The sequence below is a fragment of the Scyliorhinus canicula genome, chromosome 3, assembly GCF_902713615.1.
Source record: "Scyliorhinus canicula chromosome 3, sScyCan1.1, whole genome shotgun sequence".
Taxonomy (NCBI): Eukaryota; Metazoa; Chordata; class Chondrichthyes; order Carcharhiniformes; family Scyliorhinidae; genus Scyliorhinus; species Scyliorhinus canicula.
The window spans coordinates 1,069,763-1,086,281 of NC_052148.1; the positions used below are offsets into that span (position 1 = coordinate 1,069,763).

Below are 16,519 nucleotides of genomic sequence, written 5' to 3' on the forward strand. Positions count from 1 at the left end.
GCGGAAGGGAGGGAGGGCGGAAGGGAGGGAGGGCGGAGAGGGAGGAGGGTAATGGGGGAGGGCGGAAGGGACGGAGGGTGGCGAGGCGGGAGGGTGGAGAGGAGGGAGGGGAGGGCGGCAAGGTGGAGAGAGGGCGGAGGGAGGAGGGGAGGGAGGGTGGAGAGGAGGAGGGGGAGGGCGGCAAGGTGGAGACAGGGTGGAGGGAAGAGGGGAGGGGGCGGAGTGGAGAGAGGGAGATGGGGAGGGATGGTGGAGGGAGGGGGAGGTGAGGGGGAGGGATAAGGGAGGAAGGGAGGGGGGCGGGGTGGGGGAAGGGCGAAGCGGAGAGAGGGAGGAGGGGAGGGGGTGGAGAGGGCAGAAGGGAGGGAGGGGGAGAGGAGGGAGGGTAGAGGGGGAGGGCGGCGAGGTGTGGATAGAGGGTGGAGGGAGATGGGAGGGAGGGGGTGGAGAGGGCAGAAGGGAGGGAGGGCGTGGTGCAGTGGGGAAGGGTTTGGCATCCTGGGTGGGAGGGGGGGTGAAGTGAGCGCCCTGTCAAGGCATGAAAATGAGGGCCTAAATGGTGGTGTGGGCCCTGTCCCAATGAGGGTCTATCTCACGGTGTGGGACCTGTCCCAATGAAGGTCTATCTCACAGTGTGGGCCCTGTCCCAATGAAGGTCTATCTCATGGTGTGGGCCCTGTCCCAATGAAGGTCTATCTCACGGTGTGGGACCTGTCCCAATGAGGGTCTATCTCACGGAGTGGGCTGGCAGAATGCTGAGGGGGATGAGTTGACCCGCAGTGTTTCAGGTCTCCCCATTGACATGGGGCCCTGTCCTTTGTCTTGCCCAGGAGAGTGGGCCAGACACCTTCAGTCTGCACGTTCAGCCTTGGCCAACAGAGTGGCGAGTGCAACACAACACTCTCTCTTCCACAATAAAGGAAATGTCCCTCAACCTCTTTGTAACCATCAACGTGTGCTGGCTGTGAGCCATGCTGGTATTAACCAATTCACAATACAGCAATACAATAAACCAATGTCATGTGAAATATTTGCAAACAAAACTGATTTCCAAAAAGCACCTGCTCTTGTTTTATGGGAATGGAGTTGGACTGAAACGTTTGGGGGAAAATACTCAGCCAGTCTGACTAGGACAGAGGGCACGGTTTGAACTTGTTTAACCAATATTGAGTCCAGGAGGCTTTAAGGAGCCTAATTGGAAATTTGGAAGCTGTTCCTCAATCTTCTGCTGAACCGCAGTGGAATATTGCAGCAGGTGGATAGCAGGAATAGTGGGATCACCTATCCCTGAACTTCACTTTTCCTCCATCTGACCCTTTCCCTTCTCCAACATCACATTTCCACCTTCACTTCCGAAGAAATCATAGCACTTGAAACATCTTTATATTTATTGTCACAAGTAGGCTTACATTAACACTGCAATGAAGTTACTGTGAAAGGCCCCTAGTCGCCACAGTCCGGCGCCTGTTCGGGTACACAGAGGGAGAATTCAGAATGTCCAATTCACCTAACAAGCACGTCTTTGGACTGTGGGAGGAAACCGGAGCACCCGGAGGAAACCCACGCAGACACGGGGAGAACGTGCAGATTCCGCACAGATAGTGACCCAGTGGGGAATCGAACCTGGGACTCTGCCGTTGTGAAGCAACAGTGCTAAGTACTGTGCTGCCGCGCCGCACAGTACATTAACTCTTCCTCTCTCTCCACACAGCTGCTGAGTTTTCTAGTGCCTTATTTTTATTTCTGTTTACTCTTAGCTGTCTTTCTGTCTGAATCTTTCTTTAATCTGCTTCTCTATCTCACATTGCTCCTGTCATGTGAGAGACCTTTAAGAAATGGATGTTTAAGCAATGTACCTTTAAGAAATGGATGTTTAAGCAATGTACCTTTAAGAAATGCAGCAGCTCATATTACTGAAGTGATGTCAGAGGGTGGGGGTAGCTGAGTTGAGCTCACTACTGCTTTTTGGGAGTTTTTAGTTTCAGTTTTGAGGAAAAGAGCTTGGGTGTGTCTGTGTTTGCAGTGAGCTGGATCTGCTGTGATCTCTGCAATGAAAGACTATCTCTGAATCATTTGGGTGATTTAAACTCATAATAGTAATGTCTTTAACCTGATGTGTTTCTGTTTAAAGGTGTGAAGTCTTTTGGAGCTTTGAAGGAACATTTTGAGGGATTATTTAGTAAGGAGTGTTAAGGGATCCAATGTTTATTTAAGAAGGTTAAGTTAAATTCATGGAATAAACATTGTTTTGCGTTTAAAAACCCACGTGTCCATAATTGTAATACCACACCTGGAGACCAAGCCGTGTGCTTCAAAAGCAACAATACATTAAAGGGAGAGGCTGGTTGAACTCCATGGTACACTTTGGGGTTCTGAAAACGCCGCTCCCATAACACTCCTCATTTCTGATTACAGAATGAAACCTGCACTATCCTAACTATGTCCCTTAAGGTCTCAGTTATGAGGACAGATTGGAGAGATTGCAATTGTCCTTGGAGAGAGGAAATTTGAGTTGTTCACAATAATGAGGGGGCTGGACAGAGTAGATCGGGAGAAACTCTTCCCAGTCTTAAAAAGATCACGAATGAGAGGGCACAGATTTAAAGTGATTTGCAAAAGAAGAAAATGGAATATGAGAAAAACCTTGTTCATTCAACGAATGGCTTGGGTCTGGAATGCACTACCTGGGAGTGTGTTGGAGCCACACTCAATCGAGGCATTCAAGAGGGCGTTTGATTATAGAAACAGTAAAAGGCAGGGGAATGACACTGAGTCACGCTGCTTGTTTGACGAACTGATGCAGACGCTATGGGCAAAATTGCCTCCTGCACTGTAACAATTCTGTGATTCTGTGAAGGTATGATCTGTACCTCTTTTGATAACAAAAAACAATACAGCACAGGAACAGCCCCTTCAGCCCTCTAAGCCTGTACTGGTCATGATACCACCCTTGGCTTAAAGCCTCAGCACTTCCTTGTGCAGTATCCTTCTATACCACTCTATCCATGTATTTGTCAAGATGCTGTTTGAACGCCGTTAATGTATCTGCTTCCACAATATCCCCAGGCAGTACGTTCCAGGCACTCACCACCCTCTGTGTAAAAAAACCTGCCTCACACATCTCCTCTAAACTGTGCCCCACGGACCTTAAACCTATGCCCCCTGGTGACTGACCCCTCCACCCTGGCAAAGAGTGCCTGCCCATCACTCTATCCATGCCCCTTGTAGACATCTATCAGGACACCCCTCAACCTCCGTCTTTCTAATGAAAACAATCCAAGTCTATTTAGCTTCTCCACATAGCTAACATCCTCCAGACCCGGCAACATCCTGGTAAACCTCCTCTGCACCCTCTCCAAAGCCTCCACATCCTTCTGGTAATGTGCCTAGTTTAAATTTCAAACAATGTTTGGCAGTTAACTGTCAGTCAGCATCAACTGGTGTATTCTTTGGCCAACACCTCCACCAATCAGTACTGTCTTCTCATACTGTTGTCTCCCTTGGCTTTGTATTCTTGTCTTGATGAATGCTAGATGAAAAGCTTCATCAGAAATGTCTCTTTTGCAGCAATACTGGGGATTTGTGCTGCCAACGGTCTGCCTAACTATGAATGATCTTTCCTTCTCAGGCGTGTGTCGCAGTTTAAAATCGATTGTCGTGCACATTGGTATAGTCGATTACTTTGAGGATCCTGATAGCCCAGAAGCTCGAAGGTTGTTTGAGGAAATGGTCTGCAAACTTCAGGTAGATTCCTTGTCCTGCATTCTGGAATAATCAGAAATCCCACATCATCAATTCAATATTTGTGGTATTACCATTATAAAACTTGTAACTTCTGTATTCAGGAATTGCTGAGTAAATCAATTCATTTTTTCCAGTTACTCAAATGATATAACAAACAATGTGATAATCTGTGAATGTAGACAAATGAATGGCAAGCTGAAAATGAAATGAAATGAAAATCGTTTATTGTCACGAGTAGCCTTCAATGAAGTTACTGTGAAAAGCCCCTAGTCGCCACATTCCAGCACCTGTTCAGGGAGGCTGGTACGGGAACTGAATCGTGCTGCTGGCCTGCCTTGGTCTGCTTTTAAAGCCCTGTGTTAAACAGCCCCTTATGCATCTACAAGCTATGACATAACAAAGTGAATGATCATCAATGGTGACCGGGGGCAGCACGGTGGCGCAGTGGTTAGCATTGCTGCCTCACGGCGCCGAGGTCCCACGTTCGATCCCGGCTCTGGGTCACTGTCCATGTGGAGTTTGCGCATTCTCCCCATGTTAGCGTGGGTTTCACCACCACAACCCAAAGATGTGCAGGGTAGGTGGATTGCTAAATTGCCCCTTAATTGGAAAAAATAAATTCGGTACTCTAAGTTTATATTTTTTAAAAATCAATGGTGACCGAATGCTGGTAACAGAAAGCATCATAGAAAAGTTACAGCACTGAAGGAGGCCATTCAGCCCACCTTTTCCATGCCTGTCGGAGGACATCCTGGTGCCCTTTCTAATCCCACCTTCCTGCTCCCGGTCCATTGCCCTGTAGCTTCCAGCACTGAAGGTGCAGATCCAGGTACTTTTTAAAAAGAGTTCAGGGTCTCTGCCTCCACCACCAACTCGGGCAGCAAATTCCAGACTCCCACTGCCCTCTGGGTAAAAAGGTTCTTCCTCACGTCCCCTCTATACCTTCTGCCTCCTACCTTGAATCTATATCCCCTGCTTCTAGAATTCTCCACCAAGGGAAACAATTTGATCCTGTCCACCCTATCTCTTCCACTCATAATTTTGTTCGCCTCAATTAAGTCACTGTCTGTGCGGTGTCTGCACGTTCTCCCGTGTCTGCGTGGGTTTCCTCTGGGTGCTCCGGATTCCTCTCAAAGATATGCAGGTTAGGTGGATAGGCCATGATAAATTGCCCTTATTTATATATCCTTACTTTTCTATTCTATACCTCTGCCGATGAAGGAGAGCATTCCATCTGCTTTCTTTACAACCTTGCCTTTAGGGACCTGTGTACCTGTCACCAAGATCTCTCACTTATATACCCGTCTTAGCATATTCCCATTCATTGGATACTCCCTGTAACTGTTTGGCCTTGTTAAATGCTGACCTCACACTTCTCTGTGTTAAATTCCATCTGCAAATTTATCGCCCACTATTGTAGCTATCCTCAACACTGTCCACCACTCGGCCAATCTTTGCCATCTGTAAATTTCCAAATTGTGCCCCCCCCATGTTCATGTCCAATCATTACGATATAACACAAACAGTCAGGGTCCCGACGCCGAACCCTGTGGAACTCCACTTGTATCAACTTTCCAATTGCAAAGGCAGCCATTGAACATTACCCTTTGTTTCCTGTTACGAAGCCAGCTTTTTAACCAGTTTGTCACAGTGCCCTGTACCCCATGGGTTTTCACTTTCTTGACCAATCTGCCATGTGAGACTTTGTCAAACATCTTGCTAAAATCCATGTACACCACATCCACCGCACTACCTTCATCAACCCGTCTTGTCACCTCCTCAAAGAATTTGATTGAATTTGTGAGGCAAGACCTTTCTTTAACAAATCCATGCTGACTATCCTGACTAGTCCCTCACTTTCTATGTGACAGTTAATCCTATCTCTCAGGTTTCATTTACTAATTTCCCCACCACTGCCGTTAGATTAACCGGCCTATAATTGTTCGGCATTTCCTTTGATCCCTTTTTAAACAATGGGACCACGTTTGTATTTCCCCAGTCCTCCAGTACCTCCCCTGTGTCCAGTGAGGATTGGAAAATCATCCTCCTAGCATCTGCTATCTCCTCCCTGACCTACTTCAGTAGCCTCGGAAACAATCCATCTGGCCCTGGCGACTTAGCAACTTTCGAGGATTCCAATCCTTCAAGTACTTCTTCTCTCTGTATGATTATCCCATCCAGTATCTCAGTGTTCTTCCTTAACGACTATATCTGCATCATCCATCTCCTTTGTAAACATAGAGACAAAATATCCATTTAAAACCCTTCCCACAGCCTCTGCATCTTCACACAAGTCCCCCCCCCCCCCCCCCCCCCCCCTTCATCTCTGATAGGCCCCACTGTGCTTCCTTACCTAACCTTTTACCATTAATATACTGGCAAAACATCTTTGGATTTTGATGTACCATCAATAACGACAGAGGACAAGTTGAGAGTGAAACTGTGGCTTTAATTAGCTTCAAGATACCTGCTGACAGCCGGCCCAGACTGAAGACAGGGCCGGAGGTCGGCCACATTTACACCCGAGCCCGAGGGGAGGAGCCACAGATGGAGCCAGCAGGGGCAAGCCCAGGCATGTTACATACAGCAGGTATAATACAATACAGGGTATAGCACAGGTTTTCTTTAACTTTACTTGCTAATCTTTTTTCATGCCCCCTCTTTGATTTCCTTACTTTCCACTAATTAATCCTCCAGCAATGCCGGCCAGCCCACCTCAGCCAAGTCCCTTCTCATTCCTGCAGAATTTCTCTTCCCCCAGTTCAACATTCTTACTCCTGCTTCATCTCTGTCTGTTTCCATGGTAATGCTGAATTATACTGAATTGTGATCACTATCCCCAATATGCTCGCTGTCACTTCACTGACTTCTTCCTTCCCCAAGACGAGGTCTAGAATTGCATCTCCTCTTGTTGGGTTTGTAAATAATTGGGTGAATAAACTCTCCTGGATTCACTGCATGAATTTTTCTCCCTCAGTTCCCCTTACATTGTTTGAATCCCAGTTGACATTGAGATAGTTAAAGTCTCCGACTATTATTGTCCTCTTGTTCTAACAGGCAGAAATCTGCCTACATATTTGCTCTCCAATCTCCCTTTCACTATTTGGGGGTTTGTAGTAAACTCCCAGTAGTGTCACTTTATTTCCACGTTCGACCCATGAAGCCTCATGTGTTGACCCGTTTAGTCTATCACCCCTTCTCACAACTGGAATGGATTCCTTCATCATTAGTGCTACTCCCCCTCCTTTTCTATCCCCACCCTGTCCTGCCTGAAAACTGTAACCAGGGATATTCAGCTGCCAATTTTAGAGTCATAGATGTTTACAGCAAGGAAACAGGCCCTTCGGCCCAGCTTGTCCATGCCGTCCAGTTTCTATCACTAAGCTAGTTCCACTTGCCCGCATTTGGCCGATATCCCTCTATACCTACCCTGCCCATGTAACTGTCTAACTGTTTTTTAAAGCAAAAATTGTACCCGCCTCTACCACTGCCTCTGGCAGCCCGTTCCAGACACTCACCACCGTCTGGTCTCTTTTGTATCTCTCACCTTAAACCTATGCCCTCTCGTTCTAGACTCCTCTAGATGTTGACTATCTACCTTATCTATACTCCTCATTATTTTATAGACCTTTGTAAGATCACCTCTAAGCCCACGCTCCAGGGAAAAAAGTCCCAGCCTCTCCTTATAACTCAGACCATCAAGTCCTGGTAGCATCCTTGTAAATCTCTTCTGAACTTGTCTCTTTCTAGTTTAACAATATCCTTTCTATAATAAGGTGACCAGAACTGAACACAGTATTCCATGTGTGGTCTTACTAATGTCTTGTACAACTTCACCAAGACGTCCCAACTCCTGTATTCAATATTCTGACCAATGAAACCCAGCATGCTGAATGCCTTCTTCACCACCCTGTCCACCTGCCACTCCACCTTCAAGGAGCTATGAACCTGTAACCCTCGATCTCTTTGTTCTGTAATTCTCCCCAAATCCCTACCATTAACTGAGTAGGTCCTGCCCCGATTTGATCTACAAAAATGCATCACCTCACATTTATCTAAATTATAAGACCATAAGACATTGGAGCAGAATTAGGCCACTCGGCCCATCGAGTCTACACCGCCATTCAATCATGGCTGATATTTTTCTCATGCCCATTTTCCTGCCTTCTCCCCATAACCCCTGATCCCCTTATTGATCAAGAGCCTATCTATCTCTGTCTTAAAGACACTCAGTGATTTGGCCTCCTCAACCTTAATGTGCAGGTTCAGTCGGCAGTTAGGAAGGCAAATGCAATGTTAGCATACATGTCAAGAGGGCTAGAATACAAGATGAGGGATATACTTCTGAGGCTGTATAAGGCTCTGGTCAGACCCCATTTGGAGTATTGTGAGCAGTTTTGGGCCTTGTATCTAAGGAAGGATGTGCTGGCCTTGGTAAGGGTCCAGAGGAGGTTCACAAGAATGATCCCTGGAATGAAAAACTTGTCGTATGAGGAATGTTTGAGGACTCTGGGTCTGTACTCATTTGAGTTCAGAAGGATGAGGGGGGATCTTATTGAAACTTACAGGATACTGCGAGGCCTGGATAGAGTGGACGTGGAGAGGATATTTCCATTTGTCGGAAAAACTGGAAGCAGAGGACCCCATCTCAGACTAAAGGGACAATCCTTTAAAACAGAGATGAGGAGGAATTTCTTCAGCCAGAGGGTGGTGACTGTGGAACTCTTTGCCGCAGAAGGCTGTGGAGGCCAAATCACTGAGTGTCTTTAAAACAGAGGTAGATAGGTTCTTGATTAATAAGGGGATCAGGGGCTATGGGGAGGAGGCAGGAGAATGGGGATGAGAAAATATCAGCCATGATTGAATGGCGGAGCAGACTCGATGGGCCGAGTGGCCTAATTCTGCTCCTATGTTTTATGGTCTTATGAGCCCTCCGAGGTGTCCTCCCACAGTACGGCTATCATATTCTCCATAACCAGGATTGCTACTCTCCCAACCTTTTTTCGCCCCCCTCTATCTCTCCTGAAGCATCTATATCCTGCAAAGTTCAGCTGCCAATCCTGCCCTTCCTTTAACCACGATAGCCACAACATCGCAATTCCAAGTATAATAAGTGCTCTAAGTTTATCTGCTTTACTCACTATACAATAATAATAGTAACCTTTTATTGTCACAAGTATGAAGTTACTGTGAAAAGTCCCTAGTCACCACATTTGGCACCTGTTCGGGTAAGCTGGTACGGGAATCGAACCCGCGCTGCTGGCCTTGTTCTGCATCACAAACCAGCTGTCTAGCCCACTGAGCTAAACCAGCCCTTTGGTCTGGCGTTGAAACAAATACACTTCAAACCACTGCATTTGAGCAGACAGGGTGATGTTGTTCTCTTATTTTGGTTCTCTATTTCTCCTTCAGTTATGACACCTTCTAACCTAACTCTAACCTAACTCTAACCTAACTCTAACCTAATCTAACCTTCTAACCTAACACTCTGGTTCCCACCCCCCTGCCATATTAGTTTAAATCCTTCTGAGTGACTCTAGCAAACCTCCCAGCCAGGATATTGGTGCCCCTCCAGTTTAGATGCAACCCGTCCTTCTTGTACAAGTCCCATCTGCCCTGGAAGAGACCCCAAAAATCAAGAAATCTGAAACCCTCCCTCCTACACCACCAGTTTAGCCACGTGTTCAGCTGCTCTATCCTCCTATTTCTAGCCTCACTGACACATGGCACAGGGAGTAATCTTGAGATTACAACCCGAGAGGTCCTGATTTTTAGCTTACTGCCTAACTTCCTGAACTCCTTCTGCAGGAGTTCCCGGCTTGGGTCACTGTGCGGAGTCTGCAGGTTATCCCCATGCCTGTATGGGTTTCCTCCGGGTGCTCGGGCTTCCTCCCACAGTCGAAAGAATGTTAGGTGGATTGGCCATGCTAAATTACCCTTAGTGTCCAAAAAGAAAGGTTGGGTGGGGTTACAGGGATAGGTTGGAAGTGTGGGCTTAAGTGTGGTGCTCTTTCCAAGGGCCGGTTCAGACTCGATGGGCCGAATGGACTCCTACACTGTAAATGCTATGATTCTATGATCTCATCACTCTTCCTGCCTATGTCGTTAGTACCCATGTGAACTACGACCTTTGGCTGTTCACCCTTCCCCCTTCAGAATGTCTTGTGTTCGTTCAGAGACATCCTTGACCCTGGCACCAGGGAGGCAACACACCATCCTGGAGTCTCTTTCACGTCCACAGAAGCGCCTATCTGTGCCCCTTACTATAGAGTCCCCTATAACTATCGCTCTCCTACACTTTGCCCTCCCCTGCTGAGCAACAGAGCCAGTTGTGGTGCCACTGTTCTGGTTGCTGTTGTTGATGATTGCTGCATGCAGCAGTTGGGAAAGGAAATCCTGGATGCTGTAGGGAACAGCTCGCGTTCAAACGCAGTCAGCGGTAAACGTCTCTGCTTCACTACTGACTGGAAGATGTGAGCAGACGTCATTGAATATTGGAGGCTGAGATAGATGTTTAGCTGTCAGGGTCTTTGGAGAACAGACAGGAAAGGCAGCTGAGCCCACAATCAGATCAACCATGATCTTATTGGCTGCTGGGGCTGACGCTTGAGGCCGAATGGTCAACTGCTTCTGTTCCTATGTCAAAGCTCGCTCTAGGTAGCTTGTGTGTACAGATCGCTGTGACGGATTATATCTTTCTGTTTAAATCCATTAGGCTCTGAAGAAAAGACCTGGCTTTTCAAAGATTCTTCATATCAAAGCAGAAAGTGTTTGTTAAAGTTTACAAAAACAAACTGAAGCCATAAGTCAGACCGCAAAGTACCATTTCCTGAAAACACAATTTACTGAAATGTTTGATGTGAACAAGAAGCTAACGATGTATCAGACCTGATACAGCTCAGCTGACTGGTACAGCAACCATCAGTCAATCTACCTAATATAAAAAGATAGAATTAAACCAACTATCTATCTGCAATAAAACAATTTGGAAATTTCAGTATTCGGTCAAAGTGTGCCGACATTGAACCAAGTCATTCTTCATTCTTCAGTGAGATGAACTTTTGGAATCAGCATCAAGTTAATGAGACATCTTGGAAAGGAGCAACATTTAATGTGCCCGCTGAACCCGTCTCTGTTGAAACCATGAGGCACGTGGATGGAACCTTAACAAAATGAAGCGATATTTCAGCGTGACACTCTAATGAGGCCAATATCAAACTGTAAGGCCTCGGAGACTCCGATTCTTCAATCTTGACAGGGTAGAAGTGTAAATATCAAATTGCAGCTTCAGGACAAGGGAGAGCTGAATATACAATCCAGCAAAAGCAACATAGGCCTGAGGCCAGAAAGAGGTTTTTCACATGAGGTGGATTTCTGGGTGTGCAAGTGAAAGCTGGCTGCTTAATCTTTGATAGGACAGTAAATAAAGATCAGCTAGGGGACCAAAATGGCACTCATTCCGATTTTAACCAGTGATCCTTCAGGTCAGATTGCATTTAATGGAAACAGTATCAACCCAAATGACTCTCTGTGAATGACTCCATTAACACCAGAACCATTTCTATTGCAGGCTCTGTCCACTGGGCCTTTCCCCACCCCCAGTATCAATTACAAATTCTCACTCACTGACTGAAGCGGGAAGGATGAGTGGAACCTCTTCCAGCTGCCTTTCATTTACAGAAAGTTTCACGTCACCTATTCTAATCATGTTTCTCCCTTTTTCATTTTAACTATTGGATTAAATTATATTTTAGTCAGAAAGGCACCCAACTGCAGCGAAAATCTATTTTCTGGGCTTCGGCAGAAAGTCTCATTTCAAAAGCCCTGAGTTTGTAGAGTTTGGAATTGGCACTGGCTAAACTCGTGTAAGCAGAGGAAGTATCAGTTTCAAGAAACAGCCAGGGAGCTGCCTGTCAGCGACTGTATAATCCTGGGGAGCCATGTACTGTCAAACCTTCTAAACCTCAGATCTATTGGAGCTTTTGTGGACATGTTAATGCCACCTCTTCCACTAATCGGAACTCATTGTTGAACTAATAAAACTACTTTGTTGACACCATCTACCTGAGCACTTAAGTAAAGGAACAGATTCCTATTTGTTGAAACCCATTTCCTGCTGAATATCAAGCTGTTAAGACCCTAAACAGTCCATCTCCAATATTAGAATAGGAACAACATGGAGGCAATTGAATTAACATATTTCAGATTGTTCGAAGAATGTCATTGGACAATAAGAGGTAGAAACAGAAATTGGCCATTCTGCCCATCGATTCTCCTCCACCATTCAATGAGATTGTGACTGATCTGATGTGATAATCTTCAACTCCCTTATCTCCATATCCCTCGATTCCCTTGCTGATTAAAAATGTATGTCTCAGCCTTGGATATACTTAGCGACCCAACCTCTACAGATCTCTGCGGTAAAGAATTCCATATGGTGTGGGTACACCCACTGTGCTGTTAGGAGGGAGTTCCAGGATTTGGACCCAGCGTCAGTGAAGGAACGGTCGATATATTTCCAAGACAGGTTTATGACAGGTATATGGTGGAATTTAAAATACAGATGGAGAGTGAGAAGGTAAAATCAAATACCAGTGTTTTGTGTTTAAACAAAGGAGATTACAATGGGATGAGAGAAGAACTAGCTAAGGTAGACTGGGAGCAAAGACTTTATGGTGGAACAGTGGAGAACCTTCCAAGCGATTTTTCACAGTGCTCAGCAAAGGTTTATACCAACAAAAGGAAGGACGGAAGAAAGAGGGAAAATCGACCGTGGATATCTAAGGAAATAAGGGAGAGTATCAAATTGAAGGAAAGAGCATACAAAGTGGCAAAGATTGGTGGGAGACTAGAGGACTGGGAAATCTTTAGGGGGCGGCAGGAAACTACTAAAAAGGCTATAAAGAAGAGTAAGATAGAGTATGAGAGTAAACTTGCTCAGAATATAAAAACACAGTAAAAGTTTTTACAAATATATAAAACAAAAACGAGTGGCTAAGGTAAATATTGATCATATAGAGGATGAGAAGGGAGTTTTAATAATGTGAGATGAGGAAATGGCTGAGGAACTGAACAAGTTTTTTGGGTCGGTCTTCACAGTGGAAGACACAAATAACATGCCAGCGACTGATAGAAATGAGGCTATGACAGGTGAGGACCTTGAGAGGATTGTTATCACTAAGGAGGTAGTGATGGGCAAGCTAATGGGCCTAAAGGTAGATAAGTCTCCTGGCCCTGATGGAATGCATCCCAGAGTGCTAAAAGAGATGGCTAGGGAAATTGCAGATGGACTAGTGATGATTTACCAAAATTCACTAGACTCTGGGTTGGTCCCGGTGGATTGGAAATTAGCAAACGTGACACCACTGTTTTAAAAAGGAGGTAGGCAGAGAGCAGGAAATTATAGGCCAGTGAGCTTAACTTCGGTAGTAGGGAAGATGCTGGAATCTATCATCAAGGAAGAAATAGCGAGGTATCTGGATAGAAATTGTCCCATTGGGCAGACGCAGCATGGGTTCATAAAGGGCAGGCGTGCCTAACTAATTTAGTGGACTTTTCTGAGGACATTACCAGTGCAGTAGATAACGGGGAGCCAATGGATGTGGTATATCTGGATTTCCAGAAAGCCTTTGACAAGGTGCCACACAAAAGGTTGCTGCATCAGATAAAGATGCATGGCATTAAGGGTAAAGGTAGTAGCATGGATAGAGGATTCGTTATTTAATAGAAAGCAAAGATTGGGGATTAATGGGTGTTTCTCTGGTTGGCAATCAGTAGCTAGTGGTGTCCCTCAGGGATCTGTGTTGGGCCCACAATTGTTCACAATTTACATAGATGATTTGGAGTTGGGGACCAAGTGCAATGTGTCGAAATTTGCAGATGACACTCAGATGAGTGGTAAAGCGAAAAGTGCAGAGGATACTGGAAGTCTGCAGAGGGATTTGGATAGGTTAAGTGAATGGGCTAGGGTCTGGCAGATGGAATACAATGTTGACAAATGTGAGGTTATCCATTTTGGTAGGAATAACAGCAAACGGGATTATTATTTAAACGACAAAATATTAAAGCATGCCGCTGTTCAGAGAGACCTGGGTGTGCTAGTGCATGAGTCACAGAAAGTTGGTTTACAGGTGCCACGGGTGATTAAGAAGGCAAATGGAATTTTGTCCTTCATTGCTAGAGGGATGGAGTTTAAGACTAGGGAGGTTATGTTGCAATTGTATAAGGTGTTAGTGAGGCCACACCTGGAGTATTGTGTTCAGTTTTGGTCTCCTTACTTGAGAAAGGACGTACTGGCACTGGAGGGTGTGCAGAGGAGATTCACGAGGTTAATCCCAGAGCTGATGGGGTTGGATTACAAGGAGAGGTTGAGTAGACTGGGACTGTACTCGTTGGAATTTAGAAGGATGAGGGGGGATCTTATAGAAACATTTAAAATTATGAAGGGAATAGATAGGATAGATGCGGGCAGGTTATTTCCACTGGTGAAAGCAGAACTAGGGGACATAGCCTCAAAATAAGGGGAAGTAGATTTAGCACTGAGTTTAGGAGGAACTACTTCACCCAAAGGGTTGTGAATCTATGGAATTCCTTGCCCAGTGAAGCAGCTGAGGCTCCTTCATTACATGTTTTTAAGGTAAAGATAGATAGTTCTTTGAAGAATAAAGGGATTAAGGGTTATGGTGTTTGGGCCGGAAAGTGGAGCTGAGTCCACAAAATATCAGCCATGATCTAATTGAATGGCGGAGCAGGCTCGAGGGGCCAGATGGCCTACTCCTGCTCCTAGTTCTCATGTTCTTATGATTGACTTGGAGGGGAACTTGGAGGCCGTGATGTTTTTCTGCATCTGCTGCCGTTGTCCTTCTAATGGTGGAGGTGGCATGTTTTGAAGGTGCTGTCAGCGAATCTTGCTCCAAGTGGTTGCTTTCAGATACCTATCTGGTTTCAGTACAGGGCCAACTTCGGGAAGCTTGCGGCAGTAGCATCCAATATATATCCTCAGTAAATCATTCTATTTAATATGTATTTGCAATTGAACCTGCAACAGTTGTTAAACAAAGTTGTGATGTGCAAGTTCATTACATTATGTTGGCCTGTGACTGTAATGTGCAAGGTACATTATGTTCACAGTGAAATATTCAGGAACAGAGCTGTGTGCTCTATTCTGAAACAACTCACTGGAGGAGGAGGCTCCACAAATATCCCCATCCTCAATGATGGAGGAGCCCAGCACATCTCTGCAAAAGACAAGGCTGAGGTATTCTCAACAATCTTCAGCCAGAAGTGCCGAGTGGATGATCCATCTCAGTCTCCTCCAGAGGTCCCCAGTATCATAGATGTCAGTCTTCAGCCAATATGATTCACGTGATTTCAAGAAATGGCTGAAGGCACTGGATACTGTAAAGGGTATGGGCCCTGACAATATTCCAGCAATAGTACTGAAGGCTTGTGCTCCAGAACTGGCCGCACCCCTAGCCAAGCTGTTCCAGTACAGCTACAACACTGGCAGCTACCCGGCAATGTGGACCCAGGTGTGTCCTGTACACAAGAAACAGGACAAATCCAACCCAGCCAATTCCCGCCCTATCAGTCTGCTCTCCATCATCAGCAAAGTGATGGAAGGAGTCATCAACAGCGTTATCAAGCAGCACTTACTCAGCAATAACCTGCTCACGGACACTCAGTTTGGGTTCCGCCAAAGGCACTCAGCTCCTGACCTCATTACAGCTTTGGTTCAAACATGGACAAAAGAGCTGAATGCCAGAGGTGAGGTGAGAGTGACTGCCTTAGACATCAAGGCAGCATTTGACCGAGTGTGGCATCATGGAGCCCAAGCAAAACTGGAGTCAATGGGGATCAGGGGGGAAAACTTACTGCTGGTTGGAGTCATACCCGGCACAAAGGAAGATGGATGTGGTGGTGGTTGGAGGCCAATCATCTCAACTCCAGGACATCACTGCAGGAGTTCCTCAGGGTAGTGTCCTGGGCCCAACCATCTTCAGCTGCTTCATCAATCACCTCCCTTCCATCATAAGGTCAGAAGTGGGGATGTTTGCGGATGACTGCACAATGTTCAGCACCATTTGCGACTCCTCAGATAATGAAGCACACCATGTCCAAATGCAGCAAGACCCGGACAATATCCAGGCTTGGGGCTGACAAGTGGCAGGTTATATTCGTGCCACACTAGTGCCAGGCAGTGACCATCTCCTACAAGAGGATCTAATCAGCGCCCATTAACATTCAATGGCATTACCATCGCTGAATCCCCCACAATCAACATCCAGGGAGTTACCATTGATCAGAAACTGAACTGGACCCAGCCACATTAATACTGTGGCTACCAGGGCAGGTCAAAGACTAGGAATCCGACCGTGAGTAACTCACCTCCTGACTCCCCAAAGCCTGTCCACCATCTCCAAGGCACAAGTCAGGAGTGTGATGGAATACTCTCCACTTGCCTGGGTGAGCGCAGCTCCAACAACACTCAAGAAGCTCAACACCATCCAGGACAAAGTAGCCCCACTTGATTGCTCCCCTTCCACAAACATTCAAACCCTCCACCACCGATGAACAGTGGCAGCCGTGTATACCATCTACAAGATTCACTGCAGCAACTCACCAAGGTTCCTTAGACAGCACCTTCCAAACACACGACCTCTACCATCTAGAAGGACAAGAGCAACAGATACCTGGGAACCCCACAGCCTGGAGGTTCCCCTCCAAGTCACTCCCCACCCTGCCATGGGAATATATCAGCCGTTCCTTCACTGTC

At 46.1% G+C, this 16,519-nt stretch overlaps 1 protein-coding gene across 1 annotated transcript in view; it reads left to right on the forward strand.

The window, feature by feature from the left end:
- fbxo41 (F-box protein 41) overlaps window positions 1-12,276 on the forward strand; it is a 258,780-nt gene extending 246,504 nt beyond the window's left edge. Inside the window, exons 11-12 of the mRNA XM_038792922.1 lie at window positions 3,629-3,744; window positions 10,460-12,276. Of these exons, the coding sequence (XP_038648850.1) occupies window positions 3,629-3,744; window positions 10,460-10,522 (179 nt within the window). The 3' untranslated portion in view covers window positions 10,523-12,276. The remainder of the gene's footprint in view (window positions 1-3,628; window positions 3,745-10,459) is intronic.
- The last annotated feature ends 4,243 nt before the right edge of the window (window positions 12,277-16,519 follow it).